Below are 18,858 nucleotides of genomic sequence, written 5' to 3' on the forward strand. Positions count from 1 at the left end.
ATACATAATAATAATAATAATAATAATTATTATTATTATTATTATTATTATTATTATTATTATTATTATTATATCATATTGATTAATGAAGTCTCCTATTGAATTAATCTTACGTTTCAATTATGGATTTAATACAATTTTACAAATCTTAATTCAGCAAATCTCTACAAAGTTTTATAATTTATACACATGAATGAATGAAATGCAATGAGATGAAATTAAATATTAAAATACAATCTTATATTTCAATTAACAAGTTTCATGAAATGTATACTATATTATAACCTAAGCAAATAACTAATCCTAATATTCACTAGAATATAGTTTAAATTTCTATGGGTTGATATCTCTGAAGACGTTACACAGTTTTCCGTTAAATAATGTTGTTACAAGCAGTTTCTAAATTTTATACAACACATTTATCGTGAATCTATTTTAGATTATTATCCTAATTTATTTCTATCAACTGTTAATTTAAATATTTATAGCAAAATATATAAGAAAAAACTATAGAAAATAATAATAATAATAATAATAATAATAATAATAATAATTCAGTGGATATATACAAATTGTATCATGTGTTCAGATTAGAACTTTTGTGAACGTAATTTACATATCTCATAAAATCTTGATAACAGCATTAACAGCATTTATTTCGGAACACTTGTATTGGTGGGTAGTACTTGGTGTCGCACCTGTCTAACCGACAAACTAGTTCAAGACGTTGCAGTTCAAATTTGTGACACTCAAATAAATGTTGGACTGTTTGCAGGGAGTCATCACATGCACAAATATTTCCACCTTCTGTTTCTATCTTGAACCTTTCGAAATAGCTACCAAACTTGCCATGTCCAGATATTTTTTTTTATTTTATTGGGTTATTTTACGACGCTGTATCAACATCTAGGTTATTTAGCGTCTGAATGATATGAAGGTGATAATGCCGGTGAAATGAGTCCGGAGTCCAGCACCGAAAGTTACCCAGCATATGCTCGTTCCATGTCCAGATAAGATGCCATATTATAATGTATGTAATTTTGTGTATACAAATATATGAATATCTCAATTCTAAACACTAGTTCAAATACTAATTAATATTGTAAATTTTAAAATGCAACAATTTACCACAGCAATAATCATAAATTATTGAAAAAGTTAAATTTGCAGTTTAATTTATTTTATTTTTTATTACACCTGCGAATTTTCAACGATTTAGCGAGACCAATGAGCATTTTTTTTTTGCTGTTTTGTGTCCGTTAGCTTATTAATACTGTGATGAATTAAAGTGATAGCCAACCGGAGAGAAAAAGTTGCAGACGGTTCCTCTGTTTCGTTTCAAGCCCAGCCATAGCAGAAAATACAGTTTCACAATACAATAGCGTTGATTATTTTTATGCAAATAACACCGTTTTACTTTGTGGTTGAAAAACTGGTATAATAATAATTCAAATAATGGACTTAGATTAATAAAGAAATGGTTTGACATAAATTATCTTTCTATACAGTACCAAGAAATAAACTTTGAGAAGTTTTGAGGAAGAACAATATAAATAAAAAATTAATTGCCGTCATAAGAGAAACATATAATGATAAAGGATCTTATATTAAAATTGGAAAAACCTTTTCACAACAAATAGAAACCTCCAAAGGGTTGAGGCAAGGCTGCAGCTTACTACCAATACTGTTCAATATATACATCGAACAGGTATGGACACAAATCTGTCAAGGAATGGGAATAAAAATAGAAGATAAATTCCTATTTAATTTACAATTTGCAGACGATCAAGTAGTGATTCCCCAAGATCTTTTAGATTTAGAATTTATGGTCAAAAGATTAAACAAATTTTATGAATGCTGGGGTCTTTCTATAAATTATAAGAAGACAGAATATTTGGCCATTAATACTAAAAGTAGTGATAATATTGTTACAGATGATGAAATTGAAATTAAACAGGTTAACCAGACAAATACCTATGTACAATTATAACTAAAACAGAAGGTATTGGCGAAGAGGAAATAAAAAACCGAAATGAACAAAATAAAAAAATTATAACATGTTTAAATTCTATATGGTGGGATAAACATCTTTGGAAGGATACCAAAAACTATATTGGCAAAATGTTAGTTGAAGCTGTATTAAACTAAGTGAAGTGAAACATGGGTAACGGATTCATATTATAGAAAAAGAATTTTGGCCGTAGAAATGGATTATTTGAGACGAAGTACTAGAGTCTCCCGCTTGGACCACATTAAAAATGAAGAAATTAGGCATAGAATTGATGCTGAAGAGACAGTGTTAATTAGAACAGAAAATAAGAGTTTGAAGTGGTTTGGGCGAAGATAGATGGCCTAAACAAATTTACCAGTGGAAACCTCCAGGCAGAAGAGGAAGAGGTAGACCAAAAAGAACTTGGGACAACGAAGTAATGGAAGTCATGCACAAGAGGGAGTTGAGGACTGAAGACGCACAAGACAAAGGCTTTGGAGGATTGGCACAGGAAGACGACAGTAGCTGTAGAATCTTGAATATATATCAACGAAAATAAAACCATAATTATTCCATTTCCATTACATGAAAAATATAACAAACCTCCTACATCTATATTAAGTATTAAATTACATAACTCTAATTGTTGCCTTATACAGTGTAAATGTCCGATTATTAAGATGTCCTCTGAAATTAAATATTTAGGCATAATTTTAGACAGTGATTTAAAATGGAACCAACACATTAATTACTTTTATAATAAATTACTCAATACAATATATTATTTTGTTTTATTGAGGAATTACTTGTCAATAAGTTTATTACGCACAATATACTTAACTTTATTTCAATTGGTAATTACGTATGGAATTATAGGATGGGGTAGCTTATTGAAAACCAATTTTAATTCACTTTATTTATTATAGAAGAAAATAATTAAAATAAGACTTCATAAGCCCATTGATTTTCCATCTCAAAAATTGTTTTTAGACTTTAATGTTCTTAAAACAAGACAAATTTAATATATTGTATTAATAATATTCATACATAAAAATCGAAATAATTTTGAATTGTATTCTCAAACCAAAATGCAACACTGCTACAGTATTTAATCATTGTAGTAATTTAGGCTAAAGAATATATTATAACAAATTTATATTTAAATATCGTATCTTGTCAATTCTAATAGTTCTAGTATTCAATTAAAAAGTTATGCATGGATTTTATAAATAATGAAAAATTGTAAATTTAAATTTATGTATTCTTATTGTGTAGTAGACATAAGACAAATTGCATTATATACTTCTTAATTTAAATTCAGGAATCCGCCCCTGAACACGAGTTCTACTCTTTCAGGGGTGAGTTAAAGTTTTATCTGTTTACATGTTATTTTATGTTGCAATTATTAGCAAAATAAATACATAAAATAAAATAAACAAAGAAATGTTTGGGAAAACAAAGAAATCTGATTGCTATGTCATGCAAGTTTGGATAGAGACAATCTACAGGGTGTTTCCGAGGTGATGTTACAAACGTTCAGGGATGATGGCGAAGGGCAATTTGAGATAAGCAACCATGGTCCGGAAATGACTGAGTCGAAAGTTATTAGCAAAAATAGTTGTGTGGAAATGGAATTGTAATTTGGCACCACGTGCCCTCCTTCCTTTAAATTTTGGAACAGTCGTGGAAAGATGGTATGGGCCGGATGTCTCCTACGTGGGTACTAGGCCTGATACAATCTGTGAGCTTGTCTACTGTTCCTATTGGCTCATCCGTATTCGAAAATCAGGTCTGCTTATTCCGCTCTCGTGTAATCCTCCACTTCACTAGGACTGATCGACTGGACACTGCAACGTATACACATACACTGCTGTCTACAGACGTGCATATCAGGACCGACCATGTCTGTTACACATTACGCTATCTCTATTGCTTTAGTGTAGTTTCCTGTCCCCACCCTCAGACAGCGCACTGAATGGAATACTGTAAGTAGACAACGTAAACAACGTCAGATGAATACAGTATGTGTAAGATGTACAGATAAATACACATAAATAAGGTGTACAGAGGAATAAAATTATTTCATTTCCACAGAACTATTTTTGCTTGTAACTTTCGACTCGGCCATTTCCGGACCAGGGTTCCTTATCTCAAATTTATACATGTGCCCATCGCCGTCATCCCTGAAAGTTTGTAACACCACCTCGGAAACATCCTGTATATCTGTGCTTTTCAACAGAATTACGAAAATTATTTTCCTTAGAATATTTCCGGTATAAAATATTTTTTTCGTGAAAAATGTTTAGAAAAGTAAAACGACAAATTCCAGGAGAATATCTCACGGGTCGGTATAAATGATGTTATGGCCTAGTCTGGCGGTTGAGAAACACTGGCTTAACGGGTAAGTTCCTTCTCGACTGTACGACAGTCTAATATATACAGTCACGAAGCTCAATACGTAGTAAATATGCATCCATAGATAGTTGCTAACCACTAGGTTCGCTACTATCGCCTCATTACAGACAATGCGAAATAGTACCTGCACTGTCTATTGTTCCTAGTACCCTCACAAACTCAAGCTTCGTGTCATCCTCTGAGGAATTTAGTGCTGAGAGGAATGCGGTTCCGACTAGTCTAGCGCGGTACTGGAGTGGGAGGGAACAGTGACAGCGGCAGTCTGGAAGGAAGTACAATCATACTGAGAACATTCGCCCAATTTACGAGAGCAGTTTGCCTATTAGTATTCTAACGTATTTTTGGCGAGATAGAGATACAACCATTCGTACTTACGTGTTCAGAGAAGGAAAGTATTGTAGAAAATTTTATTTATTTACTTTTTATTTATTTATTCATTGATTCATTCATGCATTTATTTATTTATTTATTTATTTATTTATTTATTTATTTGTTCTGGTGAAGTTAAGACCATCACACCACCAGAAATACAAATACAATAAAATAAATAAAAAGAAAAATCATAATAAAACTACAATAATATAAATGAAAAGAAGAATCATACTATAAAATTTAGTGATTAGTAGAATTCAATTAAATTTGTAAAGTAATCAATTTAAATATACTCTACTTCTGAACTCACTTGAAAAGTAAAACTACTTGATTTGTATTTTAAGATATCACCATCACATGATTTTCGCATGACATGATGGGTATCTGTTTTTCACGATACCAATCACACATATTCTAAAATTCCAATAGAATAAATAAAAAACTTGTCCATAGTATGTTTCCTTAAAAATGACTTGTAACGGTGAAATATTTAATATGAATAATTCATATAATATTAACATAGCTAATATCAGGGAGAAGTTTGAGCAAAAATTGCAACAATATATTTAATATGTTAATAATAAAACCATATAGGCCTTGGTAAACAATATGTATATGACATATTCACACACTACTACAAACTGAAGACTGTATATTTTTGGACGATTAATACTTCCCACTCCGCTCGGCTCGGCTTAGCTGTAGCAACAAAAGAATCTACCTGCAACCCCCCCCCCCGCACCGATGGCAAGAATACCTCAGGTCCCAGCGCTAAGCTCGTCGGAGGAAGACAGTATATACTAGACTGTGACTGTACTGTTACAAAATCGTAAGCTCACCCAGACTGTCGGACTGTTCCGCGAATGCTGCGGCCCCTCCTGGAGAGTCCTCTCTTGGGCTTCCTGGTGCACACGTAGCAGCAAACCCGCCAGTACAGGAAGCGGAAGGACTGCGCCATGATGTCGCCAATGTTGGAGAGGCACAGCAGCATCAGTGGGATGCCCAGGATGGCATAGAAGATGGTCACCACTTTCCCCCATTGCGTCTTAGGAGCGATGTGCCCGTATCCTGCAAGAACCATAACAGACTGTAAGGATCTTGGTATTTCCGTATGGCACTAAAACTAATTAAAACAAAGCCATCTCTCCTTCTCTTTTTTCTCGGCTTCACATAACGGGATGGTACACTTTCACGCGATCTAGTAACAAACACACGATAGATCTACTGTCACAGAGTCGGTACAAACTCATGTCTCCACGTAAAGCAACACAGAACGTAATAATATCGATTAAAGTCGAACATTTGTGCTCAAGATTGTATTCGAACTTATGACCTTAGTTTATTAAGAAATCTTAAAATAAACAATCAGGTCAAATTTTTATAATGTTCATACTTAATTATTATAATATTACTAAATACATTTGCTTGAAGACGCAATGATAAAATATAGTTAACTTCACTATGGTGTTTCCAAAACTACTTCCGTCCTGAGAAATGGAGCCTTTAGCACGTTACCATGGCAACCATTCAATTCAACCAATCACAAGAGACTCGTAACCATGGTAGCGGGACGGTGTTGCCATGTCTATGTTTACAAGTTGCACGCGCATATAATGTCCGGGATAACTTTGAGTTGGCTGGTTAGTGCGTGCGTTGTGTGAATAAAAAATATTTATTGTTGTTTTAGTGTATCGATAATTATTGTTTAAATTACATTAAACGTATTACCTTCGTTGTCATTGGTGGAGTGTGGGACTAGTGTGTGTTTTCTAGTTTCTGCGAGAGTTTCTAAACAGGTGACTTGTGAAATGTCGGAAGGAAGGAAAGGCAGACGGAGAACAAAAAATATTGTACAACGTGCCCCGTTATCATGTGTATGTACATTAAGAGAGTATTTTGAGAGGGAAAGAGATAATGGCGAGTCTATTTTACCTTTGGTGCAAGTCGTAATGAGAACTGCTGCTTGTGTTAAAATGAATAAGAGCACTGTTATCGATATTGGAAAAGAAAAAGGCCGTGTAGATGAATATTACGCAGGTCCTCAGGACTTGAAACTCCGGGGAAAAGGGAAAAGTGGAGAAAAGTGTAACAAATATAAATGTTTTCCAGCAAGACGCTTTTCTAACAATATTATAAGAACGAATACTGGCGCTCATAAAACTAAAGGAATACCGGTGCTGCTGCTAAAAATAATAAAAATAATAATGTACACTAAATAGTATTCAACAAATTGATATCAAAGTATACGTTCATGTCAGCTCTTCGTTACTGCACTCTATCGGCAGCGCCCTCGCTTACACGTAAGATGGACAACATGAAAACAATGCTCCCTCTACTCTGTAAGATGTCAAGTCGGAAGTAGTTTTGCTCACACCATAGTTGAACTCGTTTCAAAGCTTCAGTAACATTGTGCATTGTAATAATAAAGTTATGTTAAATTACTAAAATTTAAATAACTAGTGGAGATATTCTCGTATGACAAATATATATCACTGATGTAAATTGAAAAGTTAATGTAATTCACAATATTTATAATTAATTAGAAGAAAATGTTTATGTTGATACAATGATTGAATTAAAATTTAATTTATTTTAAAAGCATATGAATTGAACAAAATATTTAAAATTATGAAATTATAATTTGTTAGATAAATAGTGAAGTGCTGGTCAAACTATGAAAAAACAAAGACACATTAAAATTTCGTCAAAATGGTAGAACTTTTAATGACAGATATATCGGGCAGTCGGCCTGGGTAGCGTAGTCGGTATAGCGTTGGCCTTCTATGCTCGAGGTTGCCAGTTCGATCCCGGCCCAGGTTTATGGCATTTAAGTGTGTTTAAATGCGATAGGCTCATGTCAGTAGATTTACTGGCATGTAAAAGAATTATTACTGGACAAAACTGCGGCACACCGGCGACGCTGATATAACCTCTGCAGTTGCGAGCGTCGTTAAATAAACCATTATTTTTTTTTTTAATTTGTACCATGGGTGCAGGTGTACCTCAGGTTTCAGTTCTTAGACATTTACTTTTTACGATGTACATAAATGACATCACAATCTATTAAATATTCAGACACATCCTATTTGCTGACGACTGTAGGTAAATCTGCCTCATAATAGCGCATATAAACAAATTTGTTAAGCGAAATGGTTGCTATAGAGGACAGAAAAGCTTTGTTTTTATGTGAATATGCAACGCATTACCGAACAAAGTTTGGTGCAGATCCACCCAATGGGCCTACAATCCGTAAATGGTACACTGGTTTTAAGGCAAGATTCTTCGCAAGCGAGTTGGGATTTCATCTATACCGACTACAGTAGCAGCAAGCCCTAAAACCAGGGGACAAAATGCTACGAAGAAATTTCTGTATAAGTATGCAGACTTTAATTGAAAATGATGATGAATTTACTCGTTCCGTGGTGTTTTCTGACGAAGCCACTTTTCATCTTTCTTGTAAGGTGAACAGATATAACTTCAGAATCTAGGGATCGGAAAATCCGCGTACCTACGTGGAACTAGACTATAGGCTTGTTGTGTTCCGTGTTACCAAGGGGGACACATTGAACATCTTTAAGGTAAGGAACTAAACGCTTTGAGTTTTTATTTCCATTAGTACTATTTTCATACACCTCAGATTAATAGAACGTGAATTACATGTGTTCTAAACCAGAAAGCTCTTTTGTAGGTGCCCTGTTCAGGCAGGAATGGTGTCAGTTAATTCGAACCTGAGGAAATACACCGGGTCTTCTGAAAGTTAATTGATCTTATAAAAGTATTAATGTGTTTATTATCTGTAGTAATGTCACGAGAGGTCTGAGATTTATCTGAGAAATCTCAGACCACGAGTGACATTTATTAGGACTATTTCGTGAATAAAATAAAAAATGTAAATAATATATCCCAAAAATTCCTTAATAATCGTATATTTACGAATGTAATGTTATTAATTGTATATTTACGAATAAGTAATCTATTCGGACAATGTGAAGTTGAAATAGATGAATATCGATTACTGCAATAAAGAAATTCGATGTTATTATTCAGTAATGCCAATTGCGAAAAGCGAAATATAGGTTTAACAATGTTAATTACAAGTACTGCACTTTTCTCTTATTATTATTTATAACATAAATACATTTTCATTATCTGCTGAAATCATAATATAATTCTAAATCTTATAATATAATTACAGTAACCTAATTAATACATTCATTAAATCAACAATTGTTGAAAAAGCAGTTCTCATATGTGAATGAAGGAATGTAATTTTTTCAGATAGTCTACAATGGACATGGAATTAGAAGATGAAGATGTAGATGTGGAAGTAGAATTTGGCACTTAATTTAGTACTTAATTGTTACATTACACACTACACCGAGAACTAAGAACTGTGTTGGGTTATGTATTCACAGCGAGACATGTTGCTACACAGTGAAGCCATCTCTGTATAGATAGGCCTAATTAAAACACGAATTTTATTACGCCATACGGAAGGCAGTTTGATCCAAAACCTTGTAGGCCTATATATTACTATAGAAGGTCTTAGGGTTTGTTATGCGATGATGTTACATAAATTTTAACATCTGATTTTCTATTAGTTGTTTAATTTCATTCACAAAATACAAATCTTATAGGCTATAAATATAGGTTAAGTTACCTGTGGGAGTAGGACCAATGTCAGCTGTGCCTTATTTCGACCGTTACTCGTGCTACAGGAAAGCACTTTTTATAGCTCGACAAACGCATTCTCGCTGTAGTGTGTAACGGAACTGAAGCTGCATCTACACAGTTCAATATTCCTATCGCGTATGCGTGCAATCTGGGAAAAATATTGAAAGACTCAAGTTTAAAGGATACGTTCAATTAAGGTGCATGAAGATTTTGTGTCTACATGGTGCGCCGTTTTGGACGTAGTCTTCACTGCGTAAATATATTAATTAATATTGAATATCAATCTTGCATTCATTGCTTTAAAGTTGAAAGAGAAGTTTAACCGTGTATTCTTAATGTATTCATGATCATCAATTTACGGGGAAACAGTTGGAGGCAAAGATTAAACAAAAGAACGACCATGCGATAAATTGATTCAGATAAATCTAGCTGCAAAAATTATCGCAAAGAGTGACTGTGATTGGTTGGAATTCAAAATTTAATTACACTTCATTGGTCGAAAATAGAAGGACGTCATATAAACGAAATAGTCAGTATGGGTCATATTCATAGACATTTCGCAGCACGCGCTACGAGCGTACTAAGCTAGCCCCGGCTATCCACTGGTTACTTGTACAGAATTCAAATCATATCCTATCGCTAATACTGGTTTATGAATACGAAAAACGCTGATCATCCATCAGAAACCCGCGCTAAAAATGTCTATGAATACGGCCCTATAATTTTTAATATCCAGCTATCTTCTACTGCATTATACTTTCCTCATATTTTTTAATTGATAATAATTTATGAATGTAATCAGAATTTTCAAAAATCTATTTTGTCAAGTCAGAACCCACTCTGCATTGGAACAGAACCTATTTTAGGTTAATTTAAGAATTTTGGATACTAAAAATCCGAGATCTGGTAAGAAATACAGTAATGTTCGCGGATAACCACCAATGAGGTGCTGTTTCATTCTAAGACTTCAAGAAACTGATTATACCACACCTCAACCTGTCCTCATTTCGTTCGGAAATCCCCTGATCTCCTTTAAACGTTAGTCACAGCCAAGTTTCACTGATATGAGTCAAATAATGTTACATAACGACCACCAAATGCAGTGGCTGTGGGATAAGTGGCGTGTGTTATAAGTAGATGCGCATAATAGCGGAATTCTCTATGGTGACACACTGAGCAAATCAGCTGCATTGTGTGCCATGGATGGCCTTTTGTGGGAACACAATTAGTAAATGGGCTAATGCGCGGACAAGAATGGTATATATCAACCCCTCTGTGTTGCACTGATGTAATTATGGTACATCCTGCTGCATTTTGATTACGCTGCATATATAAACCTCCCAAGAGAGCGTTTGAAACCAGATTTTAATTTTTAAATTTATAATGCACACAAGGTAAATTGCCGGTTAAGGTCATCGGTTGGTCGTTTAGAGAAACACGGTTTAATTGCTCCGGTGATTGATTTAATATGACGGTTAACAAAGCCGAGTGAGATTCCATACTGTAACAAATCCTAATTAAAAATCAGAATTTAATATCGTTCATTTTATTTTATTTCGAGGACGCTTTACCCTCATGAGAGTTCATATATATGACTTTTTTATCTGATATTACCTATTTTATCGCATAAACCCATCCACTTATAATTTTATCGTATATTTTCCTCCACTCAAAGGACAATGAAATACCTTTCAATCAGTTCGTACTGGAAAGTTTCTACGACATTTATTTTGCATCTCGTAACTTTTCGAGCGTGAAGGCGTAAGGTCAATGATCTGCTATCAATAGACCTAAAGTACAGGGACATCATTTTATATTTATTTCAATTTTTATTGTACCCGAATTTTTTAATGTACTTCACTCCCACCCCTCTAGTAGTAAACTTCCAACCGTCCTCCACACAGAACCAAGGCCGCGTATACAGTGAAAGTCGCCTTACGGTCATAGTAAACAGTACTGAGTTAGTGAGTATAGTACGTTCCAGAAATATGTTCGCGTTTTCCAGTGACTAAAGAGCTTTCAATATTGAATCATATTTTCGCACAGCTACTGTCGTCCGTTTGCCTACGTCGCATCCTCGTTTCTCCCACCCGCTTCTGCTCGCTCCTCTGTAAAGGTTAGTGGCTGGGCTGTGTTAGGTCTTTTCTAAAAACATTAATTTATGTTAGGAATTGGACGTCTACGTAATATTATACAATTGTTTCAAATAACTTAAATAAAAGGGCCTCGTTAAGTAATTAATTATCACGTGATTTCTCCCCTTCTACGACCCTTCGACAAAACCACATGGACGGACAGTAGATAGCATGTCCGAGTAATTTTATTTTTTCGGATCGGGCAGAAGTGAAGATTGAATTTACTGTACGTAAGGTAATCTTTTATAGAGTATGTACACAATTATTTCAACATGAGTTACTAGTAAGAAGGAAGAAACTGGTAATTGGAATTAGGTACAATACTCTATAGTGCGGTAATGTGCACAAAAGAACTGAAGTATGTATCTAAATAACGGCCACCATTTTGAAAAATGTGTTTAATTACCCATATTATGACTATTTTTCAATTTAACTTCATTCACGCTAATATGCTGTAGACAGTATAATATACACTGCATCATGAATGCGTCCAAATGGATAATTCAATTCGTAAGTAAAAACACATCTGTTAATAGAGTACTGTATTTTGATTAAACAAAAATATAATGAAAAATCTGTATATCATCATTTTGTTTCTTCTGTCAGTAGAGATGTATACAAATATTATGGTTAATTGAATCACTTAGCTGATGACAAATTTTTTCAACGAGAAGAAAAAGTAAATAAACAGAGACCCAAAGATCACAACTAACTTTAACGAATCAAATTTATTCACAGTCAACACAAACAGTGCTCATGCCACTAATTATTACATTGGTCACATTTTATCCAGTCGCAGTCAGAAGGTTCCGTATACTCTTCAGAACGCAGAGGACAAGCAATGATGTTCGCCTCGTTAAAAACCTGCGCAATGGGTCTTTTGTTTCACCTCTAGCTAGTCTTTCCTTTATGAACTCCACAATTACTTCCTTAAAAATCAACTTTCTATCGGATTTTCTTTTATATTTCGCCATTGCCCCCTAATTCTTGCAACTCCACTGCAATTTAAAAAAGAAAATCATCTAAGATTCGAATAAATAGGACATAATTAAATGAAATATTAAAATACTATAATCATTTACTTACTTACTGGCTTTTAAGGAACCCGGAGGTTCATTGCCGCCCTCACATAAGCCCGCCATTGGTCCCTATCCTGAGCAAGATTAATCCAGTCTCTATCATCATATCCCACCTCCCTCAAATCCATTTTAATATTATCCTCCCATCTACGTCTCGGCCTCCCCAAAGGTCTTTTTCCCTCCGACCTCCCAACTAACACTCTATATGCATTTCTGGATTCTCCCATACGTGCTACATGCCCTTCCCATCTCAAACGTCTGGATTTAATGTTCCTTATTATGTCAGGTGAAGAATACAATGAATGCAGTTCTGCGTTGTGTAACTTTCTCTATTCTCCTGTAACTTCATTCCTTTTGGCCCCAAACATTTTCCTAAGCACCTTATTCTCAAACACCCTTAACCTAGTATGTTCCTCTCTCAAAGTGAGAGTCCAAGTTTCACAACCATAAAGAACAACCGGTAATATAACTGTTTTACAAATTTTAACTTTCAGATTTGTTGACAGCAGACTGGATGATAAAAGCTTCTCAACCGAATAATAACAAGCATTTCCCATATTTATTCTATCTTTGATTTCCTCCCGAGTATCATTTATATTTGTGTCGTGACAGTGCCGTGTATAGTTCCTGGGGTAGCTCAGCCGGAAGAGCGTTCGCGCGCTAAGCGAAGGGTCCCGGGATCGATACCCGGTCCCGGAACAATTTTTCCTTGAAATTACTCAAACCTGCTTTACAGGGAGCTACTACCTGAAAGCCAGATTTGTATTATATTTGTTACTGTTGCTCCCAGGTACTTGAATTTTTCCACCTCTTCAAAAGATAAATTTCCAATTTTTACATTTCCATTTCGTACAATATTCTCGTCACGAGAAATAATCATATACTTTGTCTTTTCGGGATTTACTTCCAAACCTATCTCTTTACTTCCTTCAAGTAAAATATCCGTGTTTTCCCTAATCGTTTGTGAATTTTATAATCATTTTAACTAATATAAAATAAACAAATGTAACTCCAAACATTATCTCTATAAAAATGAGTCGCACTGTAGCTGCTTTCGAGTCTACGCATGCGAACTCTTGGGCTCGTACTCTTAGCCACTAGCGTAATATTTTACAATTGGCAGTACTGATTCGTGGCTACTCACATCTTGGAGTGGTAGTTCATGCTTTAGTAACAACAGTACCCAGCCGTATTTTAATGTATGATGGAACTGATAACTATTCACCTGTTACCATAGTAACATGAACATTAACAACATTCAGATCAAAGATCGCAGAGGACAAAAATAGATCTCTTACCTTTAAAACAACTATACAAAACTACGAGCGATTCACACTACATCCAACTTGTTTTCCTTCCCTCAAACAACATATGGACAGTCAGTTTTGCCAACATCGAAACTACCATAAAATATTCGGAGGCTGCGTACTCTTGCCCTACTTTCCCCTATCTTTACTTTTAGTTAATCTTTGTTTTTTATTCTGGATCCTAGTGGTCAGCCTTAAATGTCGGCTAGATGTCCCACTTGTAGGATAAATGAAAGAACTGTGAGATATACAGGGACATCATTTTATTTTTACTTGCATTTTTATTGCACCTGCGTTTCTGAATGTACTTCACTCTCACCCCTTCACTAATGTCCTTGCTCCCGTCAGACACACAAACTTACGGCCGCTGTTGCATTCAAAGTCTTCAAGCAGTGAAGTAAACACTGCAGTGTATAGTGTGTTTCAGAAATATGATTGCGTTTTCTATAGAAGAAAGAACCTATATTAATAATATCGTACTAAAAATTATATTCAAGAAACGATAAATTCAATTTCAGAGAATATGCTTCAAAATGTTTTTAAAAATATCCGTAAAGAATTGAAGCCAGCATTGTAATGAACGGCAACCATTTTCAGCAACTTGTTTAAAAAATTCAGATTAGCTTATTTTGAATTGAGGTGGCTAGAAGCAAAGGAATGCTAGTGACATTTGACATGAGTTAAGTGCATCCAGTGTAAGCTAAAGTATCTAAAAATTTTAGTGGCAAAGGGATATTTTAATCGCATCACACATTAAAATTTAAATAAAAATTTTACCGATTTTACGAAAGCTTAAATATTTAAATCCCATTTTCTCAAAAGTAACTTAAGTGCACTTACAGCCCTTTACTTATGACCCCCTCAATTTAAATGCACTCTCTATATTGTATGTTAACACCAATAATTAATATGCTAAATAAAGTAGACATTACATAACGAACATATCCGCCTGAAAAGTTGAGTTTTTGAAAAAGAAAATGCTACTACTCTACTGTATTTTGATAAATTCCGTAAAAGTGATGATCAAACTGAAAATCGTAATATCGTATTTTCCTACAACATAAATGGATACACTACTTTTCTCTCCTCCTATACCTAGTAAAATGATTTGTTTACATATTGCACTAGGAACATCAAACTCCTGTAATGGAAGGGGGCAACAGTGTTTCCGAGTATAGCCAGGTTAATGTTAAAAATGTTGGTAAAAATAAAGTGATGTCCCTGTATAATTCCGCTTATTTCAGTATTATTGATTCAGTTTCTGTAGAGGATTACACTGTCATGTTGTCAACCGAATTTTGTGGCAGCATGGATATAATAAATACGTTGTGAGCGATCTTCGTTTTATAGCATGAAAGGAAATGCTAGTCATTTAGCTAACCTCAAACATCGGAAGCAAGACTCAATGTTGATTAATTGAACCTCTGTTTCCTTGAAACCCCTGGCCTTATACTCTTACCACGGTTACATAATATCAAATAAGGAATTGTTCACACGAGTGCTGGGAAGGACAAGGAAACACAGAGACTCACGTTATATTTACAGTTTCCAATTCATGGAATTTTCTGGACATTTCCGGGTTTGTGTTGCCAAGCATTTAGGTATAACATTAATCGTAAGAATTATTTACGTTACAGAGATGGAACGAGAGAATACAGAGCGTCCTAAATTGATGTATACACATTTTGAAACACTATTTCTCAGCAAAGAGATTAGACAGAAATACAATTTTTGCGGGTTTGTATTCCTTAAGCCCGTACAAGTTCAAAATGGACCACTTCCGCCACAGTACACTCCCAACAACGACGTAAAACAGAGCGACATCAGCGAATAGGGATTATAAAGAATGGACACTGAGCGAATTTTCCTGTGTTTTGTTTCTCTGTGCGCCAGCGGTTAGTTCCACTTTCAAGCGCTAGAGGTAGTGTAATCGAGCATACGCTAAGATAATAATTGAGAATAGAGTTGAGGCACAGGATCCAAACATCGCCTACCTTATTGCATAATTCAGTAACGCTTTGCTTCAAATAAATTCAAGTTAACAGCTTTTCCTTGTTTCTCAGTGACAAACTAGTTGTAATAATAATATTTTATATTTCAGATATAATACATTATATTATAAAATAATATAATACATTATCAAATTAAGTATCGAATTCATTTAATATTTGTATATAATATAATATAGGTATATGGTTTTACTTCTCGTAAGAGTTTTGTTTTTCCATTTTCAGCGCTATCAAATCATTACATATTTTAATTGTTGTTGGGGTCAACGTCTCAACTCTCATTATAAAGGAACTCTAGAGTCTAGACATTGCAGTTAATGAAGGATTTATAATTTTATGGATCCAATTTATTTTGAGTTCATAATGCACCTAGATGTATTAATTGTGTGTGTTATATTTCCGCTGTGTCGACTGCTAGCTGGTGTGATGTCAGCGCCAACTCTAGGGAGAAAGCAGAATCTGACGTTCTAGCTGGCTTGAAGGTCATTGAAATCAGTCCGGCTACATCAAAGGTACCGACGCGAAGTGTCCATTCTTTATAATCCCTATTCGCTGGCAACATACCAACTGGATTATAGCTAATGAAATATCATTGCAGGCATGTTCCATCTAAACTCTCAGTTCCTCCAGTGTTTGTGGTTTTGTGGCGTACACTGTGTCCTTTAGAGCTCCCCATAGGTAAAGGTCTGGAGGCGTTAAATCCGGATATCGAGGCGGGAAATCCGCAGCACTTCCTCTTCGTCCTATCCATCTCTGAGTCTTTCTCATTCAGTGCGTGGACAAGTCCATTTTTTCATTTTTCAGCTCGCAAAATTCGATGAACACTGAATTTATTGGTATCAGTCTCACGAGAACATTGCCTCATTGACTTCTTTGGGGATTGTGCAATAGCCTGCATGACTGCATCAATATTCTCGCTATCAGTGGAACTTCTCTTTCTTCCGCACCGTCCTTTCAACACATCTTGTACCGTTTCGTCGACTTACTTGTCTCGTATTCTTGTCATAGTTAACCTTATTGGTAGTAATGTTCAAAATTCAACCTTCCAACGTCGTTGAACCTCATCAACATTCTCCACTTTCCAATAACAGTTCAGTATCAACTTACGTTCATCGAACGATAATTGCACCGCCATGTTTGTCCATAAACTGATGAACATGTGCCCATGCTTTCCACTGCCTTCTGAATCATAAACCGAAAAAATCGTATTTCTATCGCATTACTTTGCTGTGAACTAGTGTTTTAAAAAGTGTATACATCAATTTGGGACACTCTGTATATAAATGTTACGTCGCAAATTAAATGAAATTGTATTAGATTACTTGGTATTTTCCGCTTTATAATGATAATAATAATAATAATAATAATAATAATAATAATAATAATAATGATAATAAAAAGAAGAAAGTTAGAATTTATAAAACAGTTATATTACCGGTTGTTTTTTATGGTTGTGAAACTTGGACTCTCACTTTGAGAGAGGAACAGAGATTAAGGGTGTTTGAGAATAAGGTGCTTAGGAAAATATTTGGGGCTAAGAGGAATGAAGTTACAGGAGAATGGAGAAAGTTACACAACACAGAACTGCACGCATTGTATTCTTCACCCGACATAATTAGGAACATTAAATCCAACCGTTTTAGATGGGCAGGGCATGTAGCACGTATGGGCGAATCCAGAAATGCATATAGAGTGTTTGTTGGGAGGCCGGAGGGAAAAAGACCTTTGGGGATGCCGAGACGTAGATGGGAGGATAATATTAAAATGGATTTGAGAGAGGTGGGATATGATGATAGAGACTGGATTAATCTTGCTCAGGATAGGGACCAATGGCGGGCTTATGTGAGGGCGGCAATGAACCTCCGGGTTCCTTAACAGCCAGTAAGTAATTATTATTATTATTATTATTGTAGAAGTCTAGCATATAATAGCTAGTACTTTAATTTCGTAATTACTAATAGTTCGAAGTGTTGTAAATTGCGTACTGGTAGTCATTTTAATTTCCATTTTTTCACTGAACGTGTCCAAAGTTGAAAACAAAAAACTGAGTGGTCAAAGCCGGGAGCTGGTGGCTAATGTATTACAGTTTATGAAGAACGAAGCAGATCGTGGTAACTTCAGTATTCCTGTCGCTAAATCACAAGAGAGGACAGCGGCTGCAACAGGCATATAAGAGAGAACGGTGCGTGTGATAAAACAAGAACTATCCGCAATTGAGAAAGGAGAAGCCAGTTCGTTCACAACACCAGATAAAAGTCGCGAACGTTGTAATACTTACGAACTTGAAGGAATAGCAAGACAGTGGTGGTGAGGATGGAGTTGAACATTTGCAATAATCCTGAAAGGAGACGTAGAGGTATGCTTCACTGCAATTTATTTATTTGGTAGACCTACAAGGAGTAATTTTCATATCGCTAAAACCATAATAATGCTTCGTAAGATTGAGCTCTTATAGAGTTAACATCAAAATAATTGTAGGGTTAAGCATTTGGGCGACCTTTTTTTCACAAACTAGTAGAACCGCTGCTTTCCCTCTTCCCCTGTACCGCAGACTATGACGTCGCCCACCGGCAGAGATAAAATTCGAGATCTGTACGACGGGAATCGAACATGGGCTCACAGGATTGTAAGTCCAGCGCTCTATAGCTACTAAAGGTAAAAATAACTGAAGTTTTCTAATGGGCGCCCGTACATAGTAGCCCACAGGGTGTTGTATTTTTGATCACTGAGAATAAATGAAAACGAAGAACACTGTGTAGGTCACCGTGCTTGAAACCTACTATACAGTATCCAAATGTTGATGAAGTGATATAATTCCTAGGACGTATGCAAATATTAGTCCAGGACAGCGCCTAATATTGGTTCATGCAGGATGTG

The 18,858-nt window shown here is 35.1% G+C and overlaps 1 protein-coding gene across 5 annotated transcripts in view; it reads right to left on the reverse strand.

The window, feature by feature from the left end:
- galene overlaps positions 1-18,858 on the reverse strand; it is a 758,695-nt gene that overhangs the window by 87,337 nt on the left and 652,500 nt on the right. For all 5 annotated transcript variants that reach the window (XM_069842980.1, XM_069842981.1, XM_069842979.1 and 2 more), the window contains one exon: positions 5,617-5,845. In XM_069842980.1, the coding sequence (XP_069699081.1) occupies positions 5,617-5,845 (229 nt within the window). The remainder of the gene's footprint in view (positions 1-5,616; positions 5,846-18,858) is intronic.

The sequence above is a fragment of the Periplaneta americana genome, chromosome 13 (assembly GCF_040183065.1).
Source record: "Periplaneta americana isolate PAMFEO1 chromosome 13, P.americana_PAMFEO1_priV1, whole genome shotgun sequence".
In the NCBI taxonomy this organism is placed as follows: Eukaryota; Metazoa; Arthropoda; class Insecta; order Blattodea; family Blattidae; genus Periplaneta; species Periplaneta americana.